The following is a 19938-nucleotide window of genomic DNA, read 5'->3' on the forward strand; positions in this document are numbered from 1 at the left end:
GGGAGGGGGTGGATGGGTAGAAGGGGGGAACACCATCATAGAAGCAGGGGGAGGGGGAGGGGGTGGGTAGGAGGGGGACACACCCTCATAGAAGCACAGGGAGGAGGATTGGATGGGGATTTTGGGAAGGGAAACTAGGAAAGGGGATGGCATTTGAAATGTAAATAAATAAATCCATTAAAAGAAAAGAAATAAAACTCTAAAAAAAGAAATAAAACTCTAAAAATATAACTTCTTTCTGACTTTTGGAAACTAGAAAAGAACCAATTAATCCTTATTGATCTGAAGATATGTGGGAGGCTGGCTTGGGTGGAGGACCTACTGTGGTGGTAGTTGGTGGTCCCCAAGCACAGGTCAGGAGCAGTGTGGGGTGAGTCAAGCATTTTGGCCTGGTCCACTAAGAGAGAGTACCTGTGCTTCCTAGGAAAAGACTGAGTCACTTCTGTACTCAATGACCAAGAGACAGATGCTTGTAGATTTAAGAAACAGGGACTGAGAGAGCACAGGAGGTGATGGCTTAAGAGGTCCTGCCCAGAGCACCCTGAGAGGTGAGGTGGTCCTGCCCAGAGCCCTCTGGGAGGTGAGGTGAATCTAAGGGAGGGAAGAGGACACTGATGCATCCTATGAAAGACACTGTGAAGAATGGGCAGGCTGGAGGGACAGCAGGGGAGTGGCCTGAGCAGTGCTGGACTCAGCTGCTCATTCTAGCATCATGTGGAGACAAGCTCTGGTGAGAAGAGCCGAGGCCTTGCATTCTGTGTTGTTTTTCAAAGAACTTATCTTTTAGTGAAGTTTGAGGGAGTTCCTAAGGTGGAGGGAGAACTATTTTTGATTTACTGATATTTTGGGCTACATAGAGGGGTTTATGTAGAGAGTTTCTAAATAGAGTTTGGACGAGCCTTTGTGAGTCCTGTGAGAACCTGAAGTGTTCACTTGAGCAGAACCACCTCTTGTGGCACTGAAAGAAAGGCAGGTAGAGGAGGTTCAGAGGATTAGAGGTAAGGGATTCGGGCCAAGATAAAGGACAGACTGCCAAGACAGACAGGAGATGAAGGCCTGGAGAAGGCCAGGGGGCCTGGAGGTACACTGCTTTACCTGGGGGCAGATTGCTACAGTGTTGCTTTGAGCCAGACTAATTTTGATTTTGAACTTCATGTAGGAGAATCATATCAGAAATCTATGAACCACAAATCCTTAGTATCCGTTACAGGCTTAAACAGTCCTGATTAAATACTATTTTTTTTTTATTTAAAAAAAAAAAAAAAAAAAAAAAAAAAAAAAGCTTCTCCCTGACTGCTCTGCATTTGAATTCTTGATTTAATAATGTATCAAGTGGGTTGAGCGCTTCCAGAGGAAGGATCCCTGACACTCTGCTAATGTAAAACCTTTCACTAAGTTAATACTGCTGTTCCTCTGTCCTGGCTTATCAAGAAAGTGTCCGAGTCCTTAGATCAAATACTATAAACTTCTCCTTTTACACTTTTCATTCTCCTGCAAACCAGACCAGCATGGATATTCTCAGACTGGATGACCTGATGTAGAAAAATGTCTTGGAAATTCAGGAGCTTGAGCTTGTAATGGAATCACCAAAAGTTGAAAAGCCATAAACTTGTAGTTCTGGTGAGAGTACCATCTGATCTACAATCGGCTGCCATGATTAGACTTGTAAATATGAATGAAAGTGGATGTGATCTCTCCCCCAGAGGTTTCTCATTTTAATTACTAAAAGAGGAATTAATTATTAGCTTGTTTAATCTTTCACATTCAGTGTTATGTTCAGAGCAGTAAGAGTTTTAACAAGAGAATTAACCGAGTCCTGGGAAGTTAGTGCTTGCATTTCTGTATGGTGCTTCTCATAGCCAGAAAGAACAGAAGAACAGTCTTGGAACTAACTTGGCACAAATTCTTGGTAATATTTTTTCTTTTTCCTTATTATAAATTTCATTCAAATTTCTGTGCTCTTAGGTTTCTCCAGTATGGAAGTATTAAACTGACCTTAGCAAACTGTGGTTTTTTGCATGAAGCAAGCAGAAAAATGTGTTGTGAAAAGAGGGTAGATTGGTATGGGGCAGACCGTCTTAGCCAACCGTTCTGTTGTTGTAAAGTTATTGAGCAACCCTTTTCCACAGCATACATTTCAAAAACACACATTGCTCCACTCTATTTAATGGTTATTATTATTTTTCTTCCTCTAGATGAAATTCTAAATATGTGTCCGATCATTTTGAAAATCTTTTGACTTCTACTCTTTCCAATCCCCACTAATAACAACTGATAGTTACGTCAAATCGTAGAAGGTTCGTTCCCTACTCTGTGCCATTGCTCCTCCTGACTTCATCGACATTTGAATAGTAGCCAAAAAAGATGTCAGAAAGATCAGAGTCAGAACAGTTTCCTAGGGAAAACATGGAATTATTGTTCTCCTCCCTACACACAACATTAACTTATTTTAAGAAGTGTGTTGAGTCTTATGTTTGAGCAGAGGCCTCAAAGCCTCTGTTGTAACTGTCTGCTATTTGCCTTTGTTTTAGCATAGATAAAGCTTTAAAGAGGAAGACATGAAAGATGGGTATATCATAACCATGGCATAGATAGAGGCATAGAATCCTGTAATTATATCCTTGTATACACCTGTTCATTTACACCACACTTTAAATACATTGCTTAGCATGTTTGAAAATAATTTTCAAGAATACAAAAGCAAAAATGACAAAGGCTCCAACAAGAAGGTAATTAAATAGACAAGTTATGTGTCTTTTGTATTACAATTTCTGCTAAAAGCAGAAAACTACTTACTGCATCATCTACATTAGGTTTGCCTGATTTCCTGATAGATAACGCTAATACCTAATATTACATTGGCATCATTCTTTATAGTTTATTTTTGCAAACAGAAATATTTGGGTTATTTTATAATACAGGCAAAAGCCCTGTCTTTGAACAATACCACCAGCACTATTTAATATCTGTACTACATTGTCCAATACTTGATAGTCAACATGTAAATAGAATATTAAAACTTCCTATCAGCTTTATTGGCACTTTCTTGATAAAGCATAGTCAGGACCTTCATTGAGATTCCCATTTATAGATGAATAATGAAGCTCAACGGTTTTCTTTGTTATTTTAGTAACATATAGTTATAGTATATTAATTTTGGCCAAAGCTTAATAATGGATCCTGAGAATTTTTCAGGTTTGGTAATAAGTTAACACTGATGTGGTTTTAACTCCTTCTAATTATTTTGAAGAATTTTTTGGCTGGGAATATAGCTGTTGGGTAGGCACTTGCCTAGCATGTGTAAAGTTCAGATTTGATTCCCATAATTATACCCACGAAAAGGTGTGGGTTTTTTTTTTTTTAAGTTTTATGAGATAGTATAATAATTGGTATTTTAGAGCTGTATTACTGTATGGTCTTAATTACCTTTTCTCCAAATCTGCTAAAGCTCTTTGGTCCAAGAAAAGAAGTGAATCTAAGATACATAATCATCATTTAAAAAACAGAAGCATTTATGACTATGTAACTAATGAGACATAAAGAACATGTAACTACAGCTCACCACTGTTCTTTACAGAGCACATAAGCTTTAAACACTAACGTAGTGGCACTCCTAGTGAAGTTCTTTGTGGTTTTGATTATTTAAAGCAAAGTAAATGAAAGAATGAAAGTAAAACAAAAAGAATGACAGTTTCATATACTAATGCTTATAATATGTTATCTTTAATTGATGGACTATTTGCAGTGAATTTTTAAAATCAGACTATCTCAATTTGTAAGAATAAAAAAGACCAAATTTTGTGATTCTTAAAAGAAGAAAAAGATTGAATGAATTATTCATAATGAACAAGACTAGATTTTTCAAGAAATTAATTCTAATTTCTAAGATAAATTTACTAATAAACTTTTTAACTGTTTTAGTGAACTATTTCTAATGAAAATGCATCTATTATACATTTCACTTCTTGGAATTATTATGCTTGAATCACGCATGGTATGTTTTACCTGTTATAGAATATTATATTTACTTATAGAAATTTTGCTTATGTTTATCATTTTTAAATAGTCATTCTGTATTTAGTCTTTAAGAAAAAGATTTTTGTGCCATAAAAACTTTCTCCATGAAAATGAAATTGTTGTGTGTCACATTTTATCACCATGATACATAGACACATGAGGAGCACAGGTGTTTTCATCTCTAAATTGACTTTGCTGCTGATCTTACTAAGATACAAGGAAATGTGGGTAGGAGACATTTGACTTTCTTTATTGAAAGCAATCAACGAGTCATTTATATATTTACATTTCTTTGAATCTTAAGACCTCTGTTTTTTAAATCATTACATGGTATTAACTCAAAAAATAAATAGTTTAGAAAGGTAAATTACTTTGCTAGTCATTGAATCTTTAATAAAAAGCTTGTCCTGTGTTCCAGCCATAAGAAACTAACCACTTGACTTGCTACCATTCCCCTTGACCTGTCACATGTCCTGGTTTGGATAGTCAGCAAATAGTTCTCATCCAGTTCTTGTGTTTGTGACTTGGGAAGTCTCTGGTACTTTCTGATTTGCCTTTTTATTGCAGGTCAACAAAAATCTCTCAATGACTTCGCCACCACCAGGCCCTGCAAAGAAGCCAAGGGTGAAACAGTCGTTCGTGCTGACCACTGATGAGATTATACATCAGTTTGGACTCCCTCAGACGGGTGAGCAGCTTTCTTGTTGCTGAACATTCTTTTAAGTGTTCCATGCTAATTTTATGAATGTAGTTATTTCTCTTCAGAAATATGACAGTGCTGACCTAATGCTGGGTCTTCACGCCTGGCCAATCTATCCCGGCATCTCTTAAGTCATAGAAATGATGTGCAAGTTCAGATTTGCTAATGTTAACATTAATTACCTTATATCCTGTTAAAGAGATTATTGAAAACTTCAAAACCAGGAGACCTAAACATGTACAATATGAAAAATGAGTTTTTCAGATGAATAGAGTAGCCATGGCTTATGGGTAATTTATTTTTAACTGTTTTTAAATTTTATCTAAAGCCAAAACAGTATGGCTTTTGGTGGGTAAAAATGACTATAACCTGAGGTGATATCCCAGCCCTTCAAGTTAGCAAGTTAAGAGAAAATACGACTCCTTCCATGGGAGATATTGTAAAATAAAAAAAAATAAAAAAAAGGGAGAAAATATAAAAAGCTTAGTTTAAAAATCCACATTAATCACTGAATAGAAATAAATTATATAGCTGCAAATTTAGACTAGCATTTTAAATGGGCTTGAACAAGGTTTTCAAAGGATATTAAAGTTAAAATATCTATGAGAAATAATAATCTTTATATTGAAAGTGACAATGGAGGAATTAGGGGAAGGACTGAAGGAGCAGAAGGGATTTACAACCCCATAGGAAGAACAACAATATCAACCAACCAGGACCCCCCACCCCCAGAGCTCCTAGGGACTAAACTACCAACCAAAGAGTACACATGGAGGGACTCATGGCTCCAGCTGCATATCTAGCAGAGGATGGCTTTGTTGGGCATTGATAGGAGGGGAGGCCCTTGGTTCTGTTGAGACTCGATTCCCAGGGTGGTGAGATGGGAGTGGGTGAGTGGGTGGCAGAACACCCTCATAGAAGCAAGGGGAAGAGAGCCTGGGGCGAGAGGTTTGCAGAGAAGAAACAGGGAAAGGGGATAACATTTGAAATGTAAATAAATAAAATAACCAATTAAAAAAAGAAAGCAAGATGACTGTTCCTGTTCAGCCACTACTTTTTACAGCAATCTATATACTACCAAATTATTTAATCCAGAACTGAAAAATCACAAAATACTTATCTGTGATGAAGAGATTATTACAATTTTAGCTTGAAGAGATCAACACACTTTGCTTTAAAATGTGGGGAACATATCACTTTTCCGTTGTGAAAGGATTTGGAATTCATTGTTAAAGAAGTTATGTTAATCTCTGTATAAATTATATACCTTAGGGAAGAGATGCTTGGATTTAGACATCTTATAAACACTCATGGTTGTACCTTTATTAATTTTTATTTCAGAAGTGGAAATGGTGTTTGTTGGGGTAGCTCTTACGTTGAGGTGACATGAAAATATTTTGTAAGAGTAAGGTACTATATAAATTTGACATTTACATTATAAACATGCTTGTATGCAAAGTTTGAAAATACTTGGAGTTGCAATGGTGGCGCACGCCTTTAATCCCAGCACTTGGGAGGCAGAGGCAGGTGGATTTCTGAGTTCAAGGCTAGCCTGGTCTACAGAGTGAGTTCCAGGACAGCCAGGGCTACACAGAGAAACCCTGGCTCCAAAAACCAAAGAAAAAAAAAGAAAATACTTGGAGTTGTAGTGTGAAATCACGGTAGGAACTATGTTGTCCCGCATCTTAGAGGTTTTAGATTTCTAACACTGCAGATGTGCCGCAGAGCTTACAACACCAACAGCAATCAATCACTGTTGCTTGTGGAATGTGTGTCATGTAATGGCCAGCAGACTTACTCTTTGTGCCCCACAGACATGCTTGGCTGGCCTCTAGGGGTCACCTTCAGTGACTAGAAAGGAAGGAACCGCATGTGTCTATCATGCCCTATCATTTTTCTGCTGAGTTTCTGGGAAGAAACTTTTCAGTTGTTTCAAAGGCATAGAAGTTGAATGTCTAGTTGCATTATTATGTACCTTAATTACTATCAATTTGAGAAGTAACATCTGTCAACCAGTAAGATAGATAGTGTAACCACTTTCTATGTGGTTACTGCTTCGGTCATTAATGTGCTTGACTTTATTTTAGGTCAGATCCTTCATACAAAGTTCACATATATATATATATTGTGTGTGTGTTTGTGTGTGTGTGTGTGTGTGTGTGTGTGTGTGTGTGTGTGTGTATGTGTGTATTACAAAATAAAAATGTGATTAGCTGTAAATTGACCACTAATTATTTTTCATTAAAAAGTTAGTGTTTGTGGAAGAAATCCTCACTCCCAGCCAGGTGAGCCGCTGCTCCAGTGTAGCCGCTGCTCCAGTGTAGCCGCTGCTCCAGTGTAACCCACTTACAGAGGACTGTAGAGTCTGCTCCAGTGTAACCCACTTACAGAGGACTGTAGAGTCTGCTCCAGTGTAACCCACTTACAGAGGACTGTAGAGTCTTGAGTGAATTCTTCATGCTTTAGATTTTTTCAACCCTACAGACAATTGGCATTTGGTTTCTGTATGAAAATTCTATAATTCTGGGGTGTATCTAGGAAGAGATGGGTAGGGAGTTTTGGTGAATAGGGTCAAAATACATTGTATACCATTCTTAAAGAATTAATATTTTAGAAAAATTACAGTATTTGTCTCATGTTCAAATAAGCTTTAAATATGGATAAGTAAGTGTTCTTAATTATACAAATCTGTTAGGATTTGTATATTTACAAAATAAATGAATCTGTTAGGATTTACATAGGAGCACAAAAAAAAAAAAAAACCTATGTACATATAATGTTTAAAGTAGAAATCTTGGGGATTGGAAAGAGGGCTTAGTGCTCGAGAGTGAATACTGCTCTTGAAAAAAACCTGAGTCCAGTTTCTGAAGTCCAGGAGAGGAAGCTCACAACCCCCAGTAACTCCAGCTTCCAGGGGTCCACTGCTCCGGTCCGAACTCTGCAGGTTCCTGCCATCCAGAAGTACGTATTCCCACATATAAACACACAAAGTCACACATGCTCTGAAGTGAAATAAGTCTTAAAATGTTTCTGTATACACATACATATTACACACACATGAATAGAAAGTCTTAACTGAAAACCCACATAAATTTTGTAGACCCTGTAATGTTTAGTATAGGGAAAAGCTATTTGTTCAGAGCTGTAATGGATGAGCCCACTGGGATTCATGCAGAGAGAATTTCCATAGTAGACTATATATAAGTGTATTTACATGCTGGGTCTATACTCTGAAGTGAGTTTATTTTAACCTTATTTAGTCAAAGCAAGTTCTAGAAAATTGGGGCTGCATTAAGGATTTCTTTATTAAGTGGTTTATAATCCTCAAAGTTTAGAAAACACTTCTTTAATTACTGTAAAATTGTTGTAAGTGATTTGTTTGCTGTGACCTCTCAAAGACATGCACTACAGCCCCTGCCTTCACGAAGTGGAAGCTCAGCATGGGATGAAGTCAGAGTGGGGCATTCTGAAAGTGCAGACTGAAAGACTGGCACGGGAAAGCAGTTGCAGAAAGTAGTTAAGAGGCTACTCAGACTGCACATGCAGGCAGACCCTGCCTCCTCACCTTCCTCCCTCTGCCGAGCATCCCCTCTGAGTCCCAGCAGCCCACCCACCTCAGATGCTGGCAGCCACAGGTTGTGGTCTGTCTTAGTGGACTCAGCCTAGGAGCTCATTTGGAATTATCTGTATGGAGTAGAGTTACCCCAAGTATGAGTATGAAAGGTATACCATATCTTATGAGATAAAATATGACTTTAAGAAGTATTCCTGCTATCTGTGTGAGACAGCTGGAGAGGGAAAGCACTCCAGGGAGTTTGTTTTGGTACTCGCTAAGCTATTACTCTAGCTCCTTGATAATGAAAAAATAAATAAGCTGAGGTTTTTTTTTTTAATTAAAACTGTATCAAGGAATTTTTTAAAAATGTAATTCTAGTTTTAACATTTGGGGTAAAATTACAAGTTACAGTTCATATAGATGCTTTATGAGACATTGAGCAAGCTATACTATATCTCAAAATTGCTTTCAAAAATTGGAGAGATTTCATATTAGTAAGTTACCAGCACTCCTGAAAGCTCTAGAACAAAAAAAAAGACGAAATAATGCCCAAAAGTAGTAGATTACAAGAAGTAATGAAATGCAGGGATGAATCAGTAAAATAGACAAAACAACAAAACAACAACAACGTCAATAATCAATGGAACAGAGTTGGTTGTTTGAGAAAGTTATTAACATTGACAAACCTTTAGCCAACTAGACTAAAAGATGGAGAAGATCCACATGAACAGATTTAGAGATGGAAAGGGGGCATAACAGCAGACACTGCGGAGACCCAGAGAGTCACAGACGTAAGCTGGAAAATGCCATTCTTCAGTGTAGTGAGGAAATACCAAGTGATACCAATTGGTGTTTACATAAGCACGTAAATGTTTCATATGTATCTTCATTTGCTCCCAACAATTCTGTAGCAGTTACACATGAGTCATACTGAATAAAATCATTTAAATCCTCCAAGAGCTTGACCCTTGTGTCCTTCAGTGAACTGCCAGTGAGTCTGAGAAGCCAGGAGGCCTGCAGGAGACGCAGTGCCTTATGCTCACCATTCAGACACCAGTCCCTAAGGAAGACACAGGTATGGTTGGCCAAGTTGTCTCTGTCCAGGGTCTGGGAGAGGCGGCACTTAGAGCCGCCTCTCAGCCAATGGCTCACAGTCGCTTTACTTTGCGAGGTTTTTCTAAATAGTAACTGGAATATGTAACTGTCATTTGGGAAAGTGTAGTTTCTGAAACAAGTTTCAAGGAAGACATCTTAATTCTTGATTATCAGTGAACTCACACTTTCTTTGGTCTTATATAGATTTGTGCTTGTCATTTATTAGGGTTTTTTTAAGTCCACATTCTAGTGTAATATGGTATTTGGTCTCTAGTGAAATCAACAGGCTCCTGAGAGTGAAATTCTATTCTGTGTTATTCGGTTTAAGCCTAGGACCCATTCAGCCACTTCCGTAAGTCTTTTTTAAAAAGGATGACACTAGACATGGTGCTCTATACCTATCCCACTCACTCCAAAGGCGGAGGCAGAAGGAATACCACAGCCCTCAACTTTTAAGACCAGGCTGAACCACATAGCTAGACCCTAATGTGGATTATTTATTAATAGATTATTTAATAATCTACTCTCTCTTATGAGTAGATGGGGCAAAATGTCAAAATTTTTCACAGCTGGCAGGGCAGTGTTTTTATCATCTTTACAAGTTATTGTTCAAAGAGAATGTTTTATGTATTGTGTATTTTTTCATATCATTTCTCTAAATTAAATGTAATTCAGATTAAATAGATAGGTCAAGCAAGATAAAGTGACTTTATTCATTTAATCTTCATATCTTTTTAATTATAAACTTGAGTTTGTATTACATCTATGCTGGAAACATGATGATTCTTGTGTTTCAAAGGAAAAATACATTTTGGCAAAAATTAGGAAATAGAATGACTCAATTAACACAGCTGATGTTAAAAGGGGGTTTCCATTGTAAGGAAAGTAAATTAAGCTTCAAAGACTTCCCTCAGCCATCAGAGTTGGCGCAGCCTTCGCTAGTGTTACTTAACGAGCTTTAAACTGTTAATTGAAAAAGAGTGTCTATTGAATTCTGATTTCAGACTTTTCAAAATTCCAAAATTTCAATTCAGTGGTAAGATAAATGAAAAAAAAATTAGTTAATTGTCATAGATCAAAGATAATCTCCAGAATTAACTGGTTTTTTCTGTAAACAGATATCTTTAATTGCACTTTAGTGTATTGAAAGAATCAAATGCTTTTAATGTATGATTTTTGAAAGAAAGACTTTAATTTTTTAAAAAAATACTTTTCTGAATTCAACACCTACATGATGGTGGCAAAGCCTTGGCCTTTGGTGTCTTTGATCTGATTCCTAGTTCCCTTTGCCTAGGTAGTTGCCTTCCTCTCTAGCTAGGAGCACCTGCAGTTCTCACTTCAGAGCATTGTTTGGGTCATAAGAATACTTTTGCCTTTAAAATATGCAAAATGTCTTGAGATTAAATAGCATGAAGTTATTCGAGACTTCCCCATCCTCATTTTGAAATCATTGTGGCCAAAGTAATGGAGGCGATCTTATTTAAGGCCTGGCTCAGGAAGCTGTTAAAGAGAGAAAGTGTGTGAAGGGCCTTCAGTGAACACACGGTGTTGAGAAGCAGAGGGCACCGTGAGGAGGAGCCATCAAGGGCATCTCCAAAATAATGTCTCCATTCACTAGAGCTCACTTGACTGTTGAGACTTTAGGTTTCTATTTAAGTGCCAACTTGAGGCCATCTTTGGAATGTTAAGATCAAAACAGACTTAAAAACCAAGGTAACATGTGAAAAATCTGTGTTACGAGTACATGGGTTGGCAGGGTCACCCTTTGCCCCACCGATGATGAAACACCCACTCAACAAAACACTCTTTGCTAGCATCCCCTGGGTTTACTGTCTTCAGAAACAACAACTCAAGAAGCATGAAGAAGAACACAGATTGCTTCTCATGACCCAGCTCTGTAGCCTCTTAAGAAAGTGTCCTTCTAAAAAAAAAAAAAAAAGAAAGTGTCCTTCTATATTAGGTAGCATCAAAACAGGAGAAAGGCATTTGGTTATTATTAAACTTCTGTTGCATTTGTTGCCTAATAGAGGCAATAATATGTAGAAGAGGCAGTTTCAGATTAGGAATTAATATCACTTTTCTAATTCTGCCTTTCTTGCTCAGTAAGTCACTAAACTATTTTTCCTTCTTCTAAACAGCTTACAGTTAGCCAAACAGTATGCTGGTGCTGGTTGTTGAGATGAAAATCTAAAGCTCCCTAGCCTGCCATGTGGTGGTGTGGGCAAGGAGAGATGCCCACCCTGCCATCCCCACCCTTTGCTGGCCGCAGCACTCAGGAGAGCTTGCCCTGCACCTGGCCTGGGCAGCACAGTAGAGCTTCCCTGGTAGTGTGAGCGCAGGTGAGCCGGCCCTGCCCATTGTTAGCTTTGGCATTGAGTGAGACAGTCCAGGCAGTGCTGGAGAGCTGGCTCTGGTTGTATGGGTAGCCTAGCGACCATCCAAACCCAGATCCAGGGCTTTGAGTTGGCCCGTGTCATTATCTACTCCATCTATGAACTGTTATGCATGAAGAAACTGGTCCTGCAGCTCCAAAGCTGCAGGATCTCCATGACACAGGGCAGATCACAGCAAGATGTGAGAGAGGAGCCTGGTGAGGATCCAGTACTGATAGCTTAGAAGAAGCCAGAGGTCTGGAACCAGGCCACTGACTCACTGCAATAAACATAACCAAGGAAAGAGTGTGGACAAAAGGGTGTGCTGTGGGACACACTGACACAGTGCAGTCTCTTTGGTTTTAGTTTTAGTTTTAGTTTTGGGGGGCAAGTTACAAGGGTGAAGGGCAGATATCAATGGACTGAGAGATGAGTGGGATTGGGGTATATGATGAGAAATTCACACACAATAAAAGGATAAATAATAATGAATGTTGCGACTATTAAGGAAAAAAACTAAACATCTGGGGTGACTTGGTAGCTGACCATGCGTGGCTGGCGTGGTTGGCATGCTTGAAGCCCTGAGTTTTATTCTCCATGCCTTAAAATGATAAGATTTTGGAGCTTACCTTCAGAGAGTCAGGAGGTTTTGTTGTTGTTAGAGAAAGACAAGAAATATTTGAATATTCAGTGATTTCTGAACTGAGTTTTTTTAAAGTTAGTGCATATTAAAAGAGAAGAGCCTTAATCCTGAAGAGCAGGGACAGCCTGTGAAGATGCTCATAACGGAAATGGAGGCTAGCAAGCCTGGTTTCCTTGCTGCTCAGGGATGAGTCTAGAGATTCACTATGGTAGCATGCAAGGTGAAATCAATTACAAATCAGTAATTATGATTGATAAAATGTAGTGGGGTACTATTTTAATTTTCTAGCATTAATACAACAATAGTAGTTCATAAATAACTAGTAGTATTTTTTAAGTTATAAAAATGAAGTCAGGATGAATATATGTATGTGTGAAACAGCTGCTCATGCCGCCTAATGAAAATAAATGAATTTAGTCGTTTAAATTCTGTCATCTCTCAAATCTAGCAGAGATCAAGAATCACTTCCAAAGCTAATGTTCACATCCTTCTTTTCCTGTTTCTGATCAGCAGTCAACACTAGAGGTCCAAGGATGACAGGTTTCACATCTGCATTTTTCTGGTAACTGCTTGGATTTGTCCTCCAGTGGGTCATTGTTTGTATTCCCCTCCCCAAGCACTGAGACTTCACTTGTTAGACTTTCCTTTGTATTTGGAATCCCTGGAACTGGAGTTTGAGCTGTACATTACGAGTGTGAGTTACCGTTTCACTTCCCAGAAGAGTATTTAAGTAAGTATCCAGCAGTTGGTGTTCATCTACTAGTTAAGTATTCAGATTTAGCCTCCATTTATAATAGAGATTAATTTTAATAATAGCATTAGAGTTCATTAATTATTTTAACTCTGCTGATAAAACTAAGAAATGACATATACAATATATTATAAATTAATAACATTTTTGCCAACCTGTGCATGGTGATCCCCATGAATCATTAAATTCATCCCAGTGTTTCCAGGAGATAGATCATGAATGCAAACCTTTCTTATCTAATCAGGAGATTCAAATGAGTGTTGGGTCTGCCCATTTTTTCCTAGCCAATTATGTTATAAGGAAAGTCGTTTTATTCAATATTGTAAGGTACATATGGTTTCAGCCTTACAACTTTGAACCTTCCCCCCATTTGTTCAAAATAAGAAATTTACTCTAAACTCTTATTTCTCAGCCATTTCTTTGTCTGGCAGTGTTTCTTCTCTTCAAGAACCTTCAAAATATATTGCAGTGTTTGCCCAGTGGTATGCAGCCAATGAAAAATAAAAGCATGTAACTGGAAAGTTTAAGCCGTAGGAAAACTTTAAATAAGGTCTGTTTGACTAATGACCATGAAAACTTTCTAACCCTACATAACCAAAGTGAGAATTCAATTTTTTAGAAGTGTACGTAATTGCAACATTTATTTTTATCACATATGTCTTAGAATTCTGCTTGAAATTCTCTGCTAAGACAGAGGAAAAGGACTAGAAAACTAAATGCTAGTGATTCTCAGCAGGAGGTGAATTATCTTGCCCCAGGACATTTAAAGATATCTGGAGATGTTTGGGGCTGCTATCTCAGCATCAGGGATAGATGCACAGGACACAGTGAGACATTCCGGAATGCATGACAGCGTCCCTGCCACTCCAGGTAGCTGACCTGCCTGAATTGTCCACAGTGCTCTTGCTGAGAACACTGGCGACACTCAGAGCTAGAAACCATGCTGATCTCTGGTTGAGGGTTCCAAAATAGTAGGATATGTAAGGAGTAGTGAATTCAAACTTTATGATACTCTGATACCTACCTTTTGTAAAGCTTTCCAGTTGGTGTGTTAACTATTTCTTGATTTGCCCTATTTATATTCTGAAGATTTGTGGAATTATCTGCCTATAACATCATGAACAGGAAGTTCAAATGTAAAATTGGAAGGCTGGAACAGGTAGAACAGAGCTATTATGTATGTGACAGAAATAAATATAACATCCAGTCTGACAGATGATGTTGGGTCTCACAGTTGTGTAGCAGGATACTGATTTCCATGAGTGTGACAGTGTTGCTATGAGTGGGCGTAAGGTCCTCAGAGCTTCTGTGACTCGTCCTATGGACTCGTTACTGCGCTGCCAGTCTTCCTGGAAAACTTTTGATTCACCTTTGACATCTCCCAGCTTTTCTGTAGTTAACCTTCCTCAGAGTTCTCTCGTTCTGTGTTCTGCCTCTCACAGCTAATGGGCTGGCTCCCCGTTCTCTCTGAGAACTTGTCATAGTTCTGTGCCATGGGTGCCATTACATCTTCCCAAGGCTTCCAAAGTTTCTGCTCAGAGGTTTCCTGACATTAGTTGTTTTTATTTGCTTCTGTGTTTTTCTTCATGCCAATGGCTTTTCTTTATTTGTTGGTAATTTCTTTTTTTTTTAACTTTTATTACATTATGATGAGAAAAGTTACATGATTTCAATTTATCTGAATTAGTTAACATTTAAAAACATGTTTTAAGTAAATAGAATTAAATCACATTCTTGTTTCCCTTTTATACCCTACCTTCTCCCAGAGACCCCCCTTCAATGCCTACAATATATTTTTGTCATATTCCTTAAAATTTATAAAATGTTATAATAATAAAAATTAGTATCATAAAAGTTGTTTGATATAAAACAACAATCAATTTAACAGTCTTTTGTAGATGCCTGTCTATAGCAATACTGAAAATACATACGTTTTTCTCAATATAAATTTTAAATAACTCCAGACATGTTAACTGTATATTTCAAAATAATACATCACTACTAGTATTTTCTTAAATGAACATAAATATATAAAGTCTTTCTGTTTGTTTGTTTGTTTTGTATTTAGAAGTGTTTAAAATCTTGGCTTTTACTGTGGTACAAGCCCAAAATAAGAAAAATTTTTAGATATTGGATTTCATTGTAATAAGGCTGTACTTCAGTGACCCTCACATCACCAAAGGATTTTACCTCCATCGTAGCTAAGCTGAGAGTTGACAGTTCTGCTGCTCCAAGGAATGAATTGTAGGCTCGATTTTTGGATACAGACTTCCTGCTGTGGTCAAAGCTAATTGACTTGAGTGATTGTCTTCATTCTCAGCCCACAGAGAACAGGTTACATTCATTTAAGAAATGGTGTAGGTATTAAGATGGTCTGTCCATAAAGTCATTCACCAACTGTTTCAATGAACAATGGTTCTGCTTAGAGGGTGGCACAGACATTAGGTGAGGGTAAGAATTTGGTTCATTAGCTGTGATAATTTGGGAATGCATTCATCTCAGAGAAAGAGTAACTTATAAAGTCCTCTTCTTCAAACTTGATACAAGAGTTAGAAATGTCAAGCAAAGCATTCAGTCTCACTCTTTGTTGTTCTATGAGCCACCTCCCAAGTTAATTGTCTACATTTCTTTTGGATATATAAATACTTTTGAAATATATAAGCTGTTCTGAAAACCATAGTATAGTGTAAAAACATGAAATAAACACTACTACTAATAGAAAGGCTGAGATAGGAGAAGCAAGATTTCAAGACCCTTATGTTGTACACAGCCAGACACTGTCACAAACAAACAAGCTGACAGTGTATATAGATTGTTGTAAATTTCTAAAGATGAAGGACTAGTTGTATGACTTGCCTCTTCTATTGTGTGAACAACTGTAATCTCACTAATTCATTTACCCATGCATACTTATTAAAACTTTACATTTGTGGCTAGGACAATGTGCAGTTTATATTTAGGATAAACAGGAAAAGTATGTCAGGACACTTGCCAGACTGACAACAGCTGGGACGGGGCTGTACACTAGCAGCCTTCACTCTTGCAGTGTTACTTTTGGAGCCCGGTTCTACCTCTGGCTTGTGTTAGTGCTGGGCAAACCCTCTGTTATTTAGGGCTTGCATCCTATTTGGCTTTTTTTTTTTTAACCTTCAAAGCTTTATTTATCCCAGGTTTCTTTCAGTTTGACTTCCAACAGATGTGTTGGTTACATGTTCATAGCTTTTATCATAGCAAGGATGACATCCACACAAGCGACCTCTCACACTCCCAAGGAATGTCTGTCCCTAGATATTTGTAGTCATTTCCCATTGTATAAAAGTTTAACATTTCTAATGTATTCTTTTCAAGCTGGCCAGTGGCCCTGGGACTGCTAACGCCAGTGGCCCTGGGCTGCTAACGCCAGTGGCCCTGGGGGCCCTGGGACTGCTCATGCCAGTGGCCCTGGGGCTGCTCACGCCAGTGGCCCTGGGCTGCTAACGCCAGTGGCCCTGATGGCCCTGGGACTGCTATGCCAGTGGCCCTGGGCTGCTAACGCCAGTGGCCAGCTCTCCTCATCTTACTTGACCGATCACCAGCTTTGAATGCATCTGGTTACTTCCTACTGCAGGGTTTCCGGGACACCAAACTCTCTTGTTTTTTTTTCTTATCTTGTGAGTCAGTCCTCTTTCTTTGCTTATGCTAGATGCTTCCTGGTTCCTGACATGCTTCAATAGACTCTTCCTCCACAGCTCCACTCTTTCTCTCATGTGCTGACATCTTGGGTAACCACATGACTTTAAATAAAACTCAGGCAGCAGTGACTGTCTGATGTCTTACACTTACCCCAGGCATCTTTCCTAAGCTCCAGTTGTGCACAGCCCATTCATTATTGTAGCCCCTGAGCCTCATGTGACTTTTGAGTACATGAAATATCACTCCTGTGACTTAGGAACTCAAACCTTAGTTTTCAAACTGTGTGTGGTGTGGGTACTGTGGAGAGTCCAATTCTCTTCTGTCTGCTTCTACTTAAGTCTGTGTCTGATCCCAAGGAAATCATGTGGTAAAGAATCGGTGGTTTTTAACTGGAGGTGAGTAATGCTCTTAGGAACAAACTTCCTTAGTTAAGAGTTTAGGATCTTTTATCAATATGACTCTGATACTATTACTAAAAGAAAGTGTCTGTAAATTCTACGCTCAGGGGGCTGAGGCAGGAGGATCAGGAGTTGAAGACTGGGAGAGAGTTTAAGACTAGCCTGGGCTCTGGCCAGTGACTTTTACTCTCTTCCTTCTCTCAGTTAGGTCAAAGTGTGAGAGTCTAGTAGTGGTTAGCAAAGAGAATTTAGAGATATAGTCTGTACATATGCTATGGCCTTGAGTGACCTTTTTCATATTAGTGATGAAAAGTAATGTTTACTTGTAGTGTTCATACAAGTAAAAAAATATTTAAATGCCAAAATATCCGTGGCTTCCAATACAGTAGAAATTACAAAAGTACATTGTATAACTATATTCAGAATTACTCTAATGAGTGAGCCTTGTTTTAAAGTTCTCTCATTTTCCAGGTGATTTTAGAAAGGGAGCCAAAACCCTGTGTTCAATGGCTTACACTTCAGGAATCTCTTCTGTTAAGTTCTTACTCAAATGGTACATGGGTATTATTTCAGAAGAGAGCTTTGTAGGCATACTGACTGAAACACTTAGGTGGCCAAGCCTTTTCTGTTCTCTCACCCAAAGCAGAGGACTGAATAGTCATGCCATGGCCAAAGTGTTCCGTGCCTGTGAGTTAGCGCTGTGCCTCCAGGGAGGGAGATAGGGCCGTTGCTTCACTCAAAGACGGGGTGAAGGGGAGCAAGGAAGAAGGCTCTGGTAAAATGGCTGAGTCATGTTGACACGAGAACAAGACTCTCACTGTCTTAATATGCTTTCTGTCAACTGTTGATTGCATTTTACTATCTTTAGAGTTTTAAACTGAAGTTGACAACTTTGCATATTTTCACATATAAGGCATATAAAGTAATATTAGAATTCATTTCAAAGTACTCAAATTTAGGACAAATTTTTCTTTTCTTTCTTTTCTGATAATAAACTTACTGTGTGTTTTGTTTTGTTTTGTTTCGTTTTGTTTAAGAAAATGAGTACAGCCTTGACCTCAGGCCACTCGTTCACTGCTCACAGCTCCCATGATGCATCTTCAGTTAGAGCCAGTGTATGAACCTCACCCTCCCAGCCATGTGCAGCTGGCATTTTCCAGCATTTCACAGCAGTGTTTGTAGCAACCATTCTGATTCTACAAAAGGGAATTTTTTTAAAGTATTTTATTTACTACCTTACTTAGAGTGGGTACTTCTGTAACTAAGTAAGCAGGTTTTCATAAATAATAATTCTTGTTTCCTTTGTAAATTCCTATGACTCAGGGTAATTCTTCACTAGTTCTATTACAGAATAAAGCCTAGTTTTAAGCATCTTAAATTGTATCTACTACAAGTTTGGGTAGGAAAAGAGCTGCCTACATTTTCTTACTTGCTCTCCTCAGGCTGAAGAGAGAACCTGTACTGAAATAGTCCAGGGGTTCCCTGAGAGAACTTCAGAGCTCTTGCAGTTTGTGGTTTAGTCAGTTTGGGGTGAGGAGTGAGTATCTATGATATCATAAAAGTTACTGGTAATGTTTTCTAAAAATGAATATCCATCATTTATTGAAAGTAGTCAACTAAAAATGGAAATGAGGTTTAGGAGCCAGACCTTCTGGTAAGGATAGACACCTCAAGATCAAGAAAGTGTTGACTTGTATTTTCCAGAATTTTAAGTGTACATTTTCAGGAAGCTTTTTCCTTGAATGAAAACTGAATGAAATGTAAAGAATCACTCTTTATGTTGTTCTTAGTCAGCACCTTGCCTGCCTGTCTCAAAGCCAAGGTGATGACACATTCAGAAACTGATAACTGAGTGCACGAGGTGACTGTCAGCATTTTAAAGTCATGTCAAAGGCTCTATGTTATAAACATCCAGCAAGTAGGCTGTGTGCTCATTGCAATGTACTTTTCTCTCTGAAAAACATTTTCATAAGAAATAAACTTAAGAATGACTTTTGAACAGTTCTTATCTTTTTTGAAAGTATATTCAGAAGTACTGTATTTTTGGCAGAAATACTCTAATGAAAACTGTTCTTGGTTTTCAAAAATAAATATTTTTCTTATACCTAAAAATGAGTCCATGCAAATACCTAGGCTGTGCTTATGGAAGGGCTGTTCTGAACAGAGACAAAGTGAGCATGACAGTTGGCCCCCAGGCTCGCCCAGCCTAGGAGAATCCAGCAAGCAGAGAAGTCATGGTCGCCCAACAGCAGGGAACTTATCAGGAGCTAGCATGGAACACTGGCAACAGGAAGAGAAAGGTCTGGTTAAGCAGATGACATTAGTAAATGTCATCTAAGTGATCCTACTAAGAGATCCTAGTTGTTTCATGATGTGTTTAGAAATCTGGGTGGTGTGTACAATACAGAGCACAGTTGTCTGCCCAAGGGATTTCTAAGCAGTAGTTGAGACCCGAGATCCTGCATTTCGTTGCTGACCTTTTACGAAGCCAATGTATCTCAAATCCTGTGGTGCCTCTAGTTGCTGCTAATTTAAAAACAGAGCTGCTAACAGTACCTTAGCATTCTGAGAGGGAGTAAATACTTGGAATTCATGTTGAAATATAGATATGAAATAGGTGTGATTGTATATGTGCTTATTTTGTATACCTGCCCCTTCTTTTGCAAGAGACTGAGTTCTCCATATTTATGGCTATTGAACTTGAGAAAATAGGAAGTGATCAGGTTTCTTTCTT

The 19938-nt window shown here is 38.3% G+C and overlaps 1 protein-coding gene across 5 annotated transcripts in view; it reads left to right on the forward strand.

Annotated features, from left to right (window-relative positions):
- The window catches only part of Ahi1 (Abelson helper integration site 1), a 141471-nt gene that overhangs the window by 64754 nt on the left and 56779 nt on the right, over positions 1-19938 (forward strand). For all 5 annotated transcript variants that reach the window (XR_004121562.1, XM_031380555.1, XM_031380557.1 and 2 more), the window contains one exon: positions 4585-4705. Coding sequence is in view for 4 of the 5 variants with exons in the window: in XM_031380555.1 (XP_031236415.1) it covers positions 4585-4705 (121 nt within the window). In the remaining variant the exon portion in view is untranslated. The remainder of the gene's footprint in view (positions 1-4584; positions 4706-19938) is intronic.

This window comes from Mastomys coucha, unplaced genomic scaffold (assembly GCF_008632895.1).
Source record: "Mastomys coucha isolate ucsf_1 unplaced genomic scaffold, UCSF_Mcou_1 pScaffold2, whole genome shotgun sequence".
NCBI classification, from domain to species: domain Eukaryota; kingdom Metazoa; phylum Chordata; class Mammalia; order Rodentia; family Muridae; genus Mastomys; species Mastomys coucha.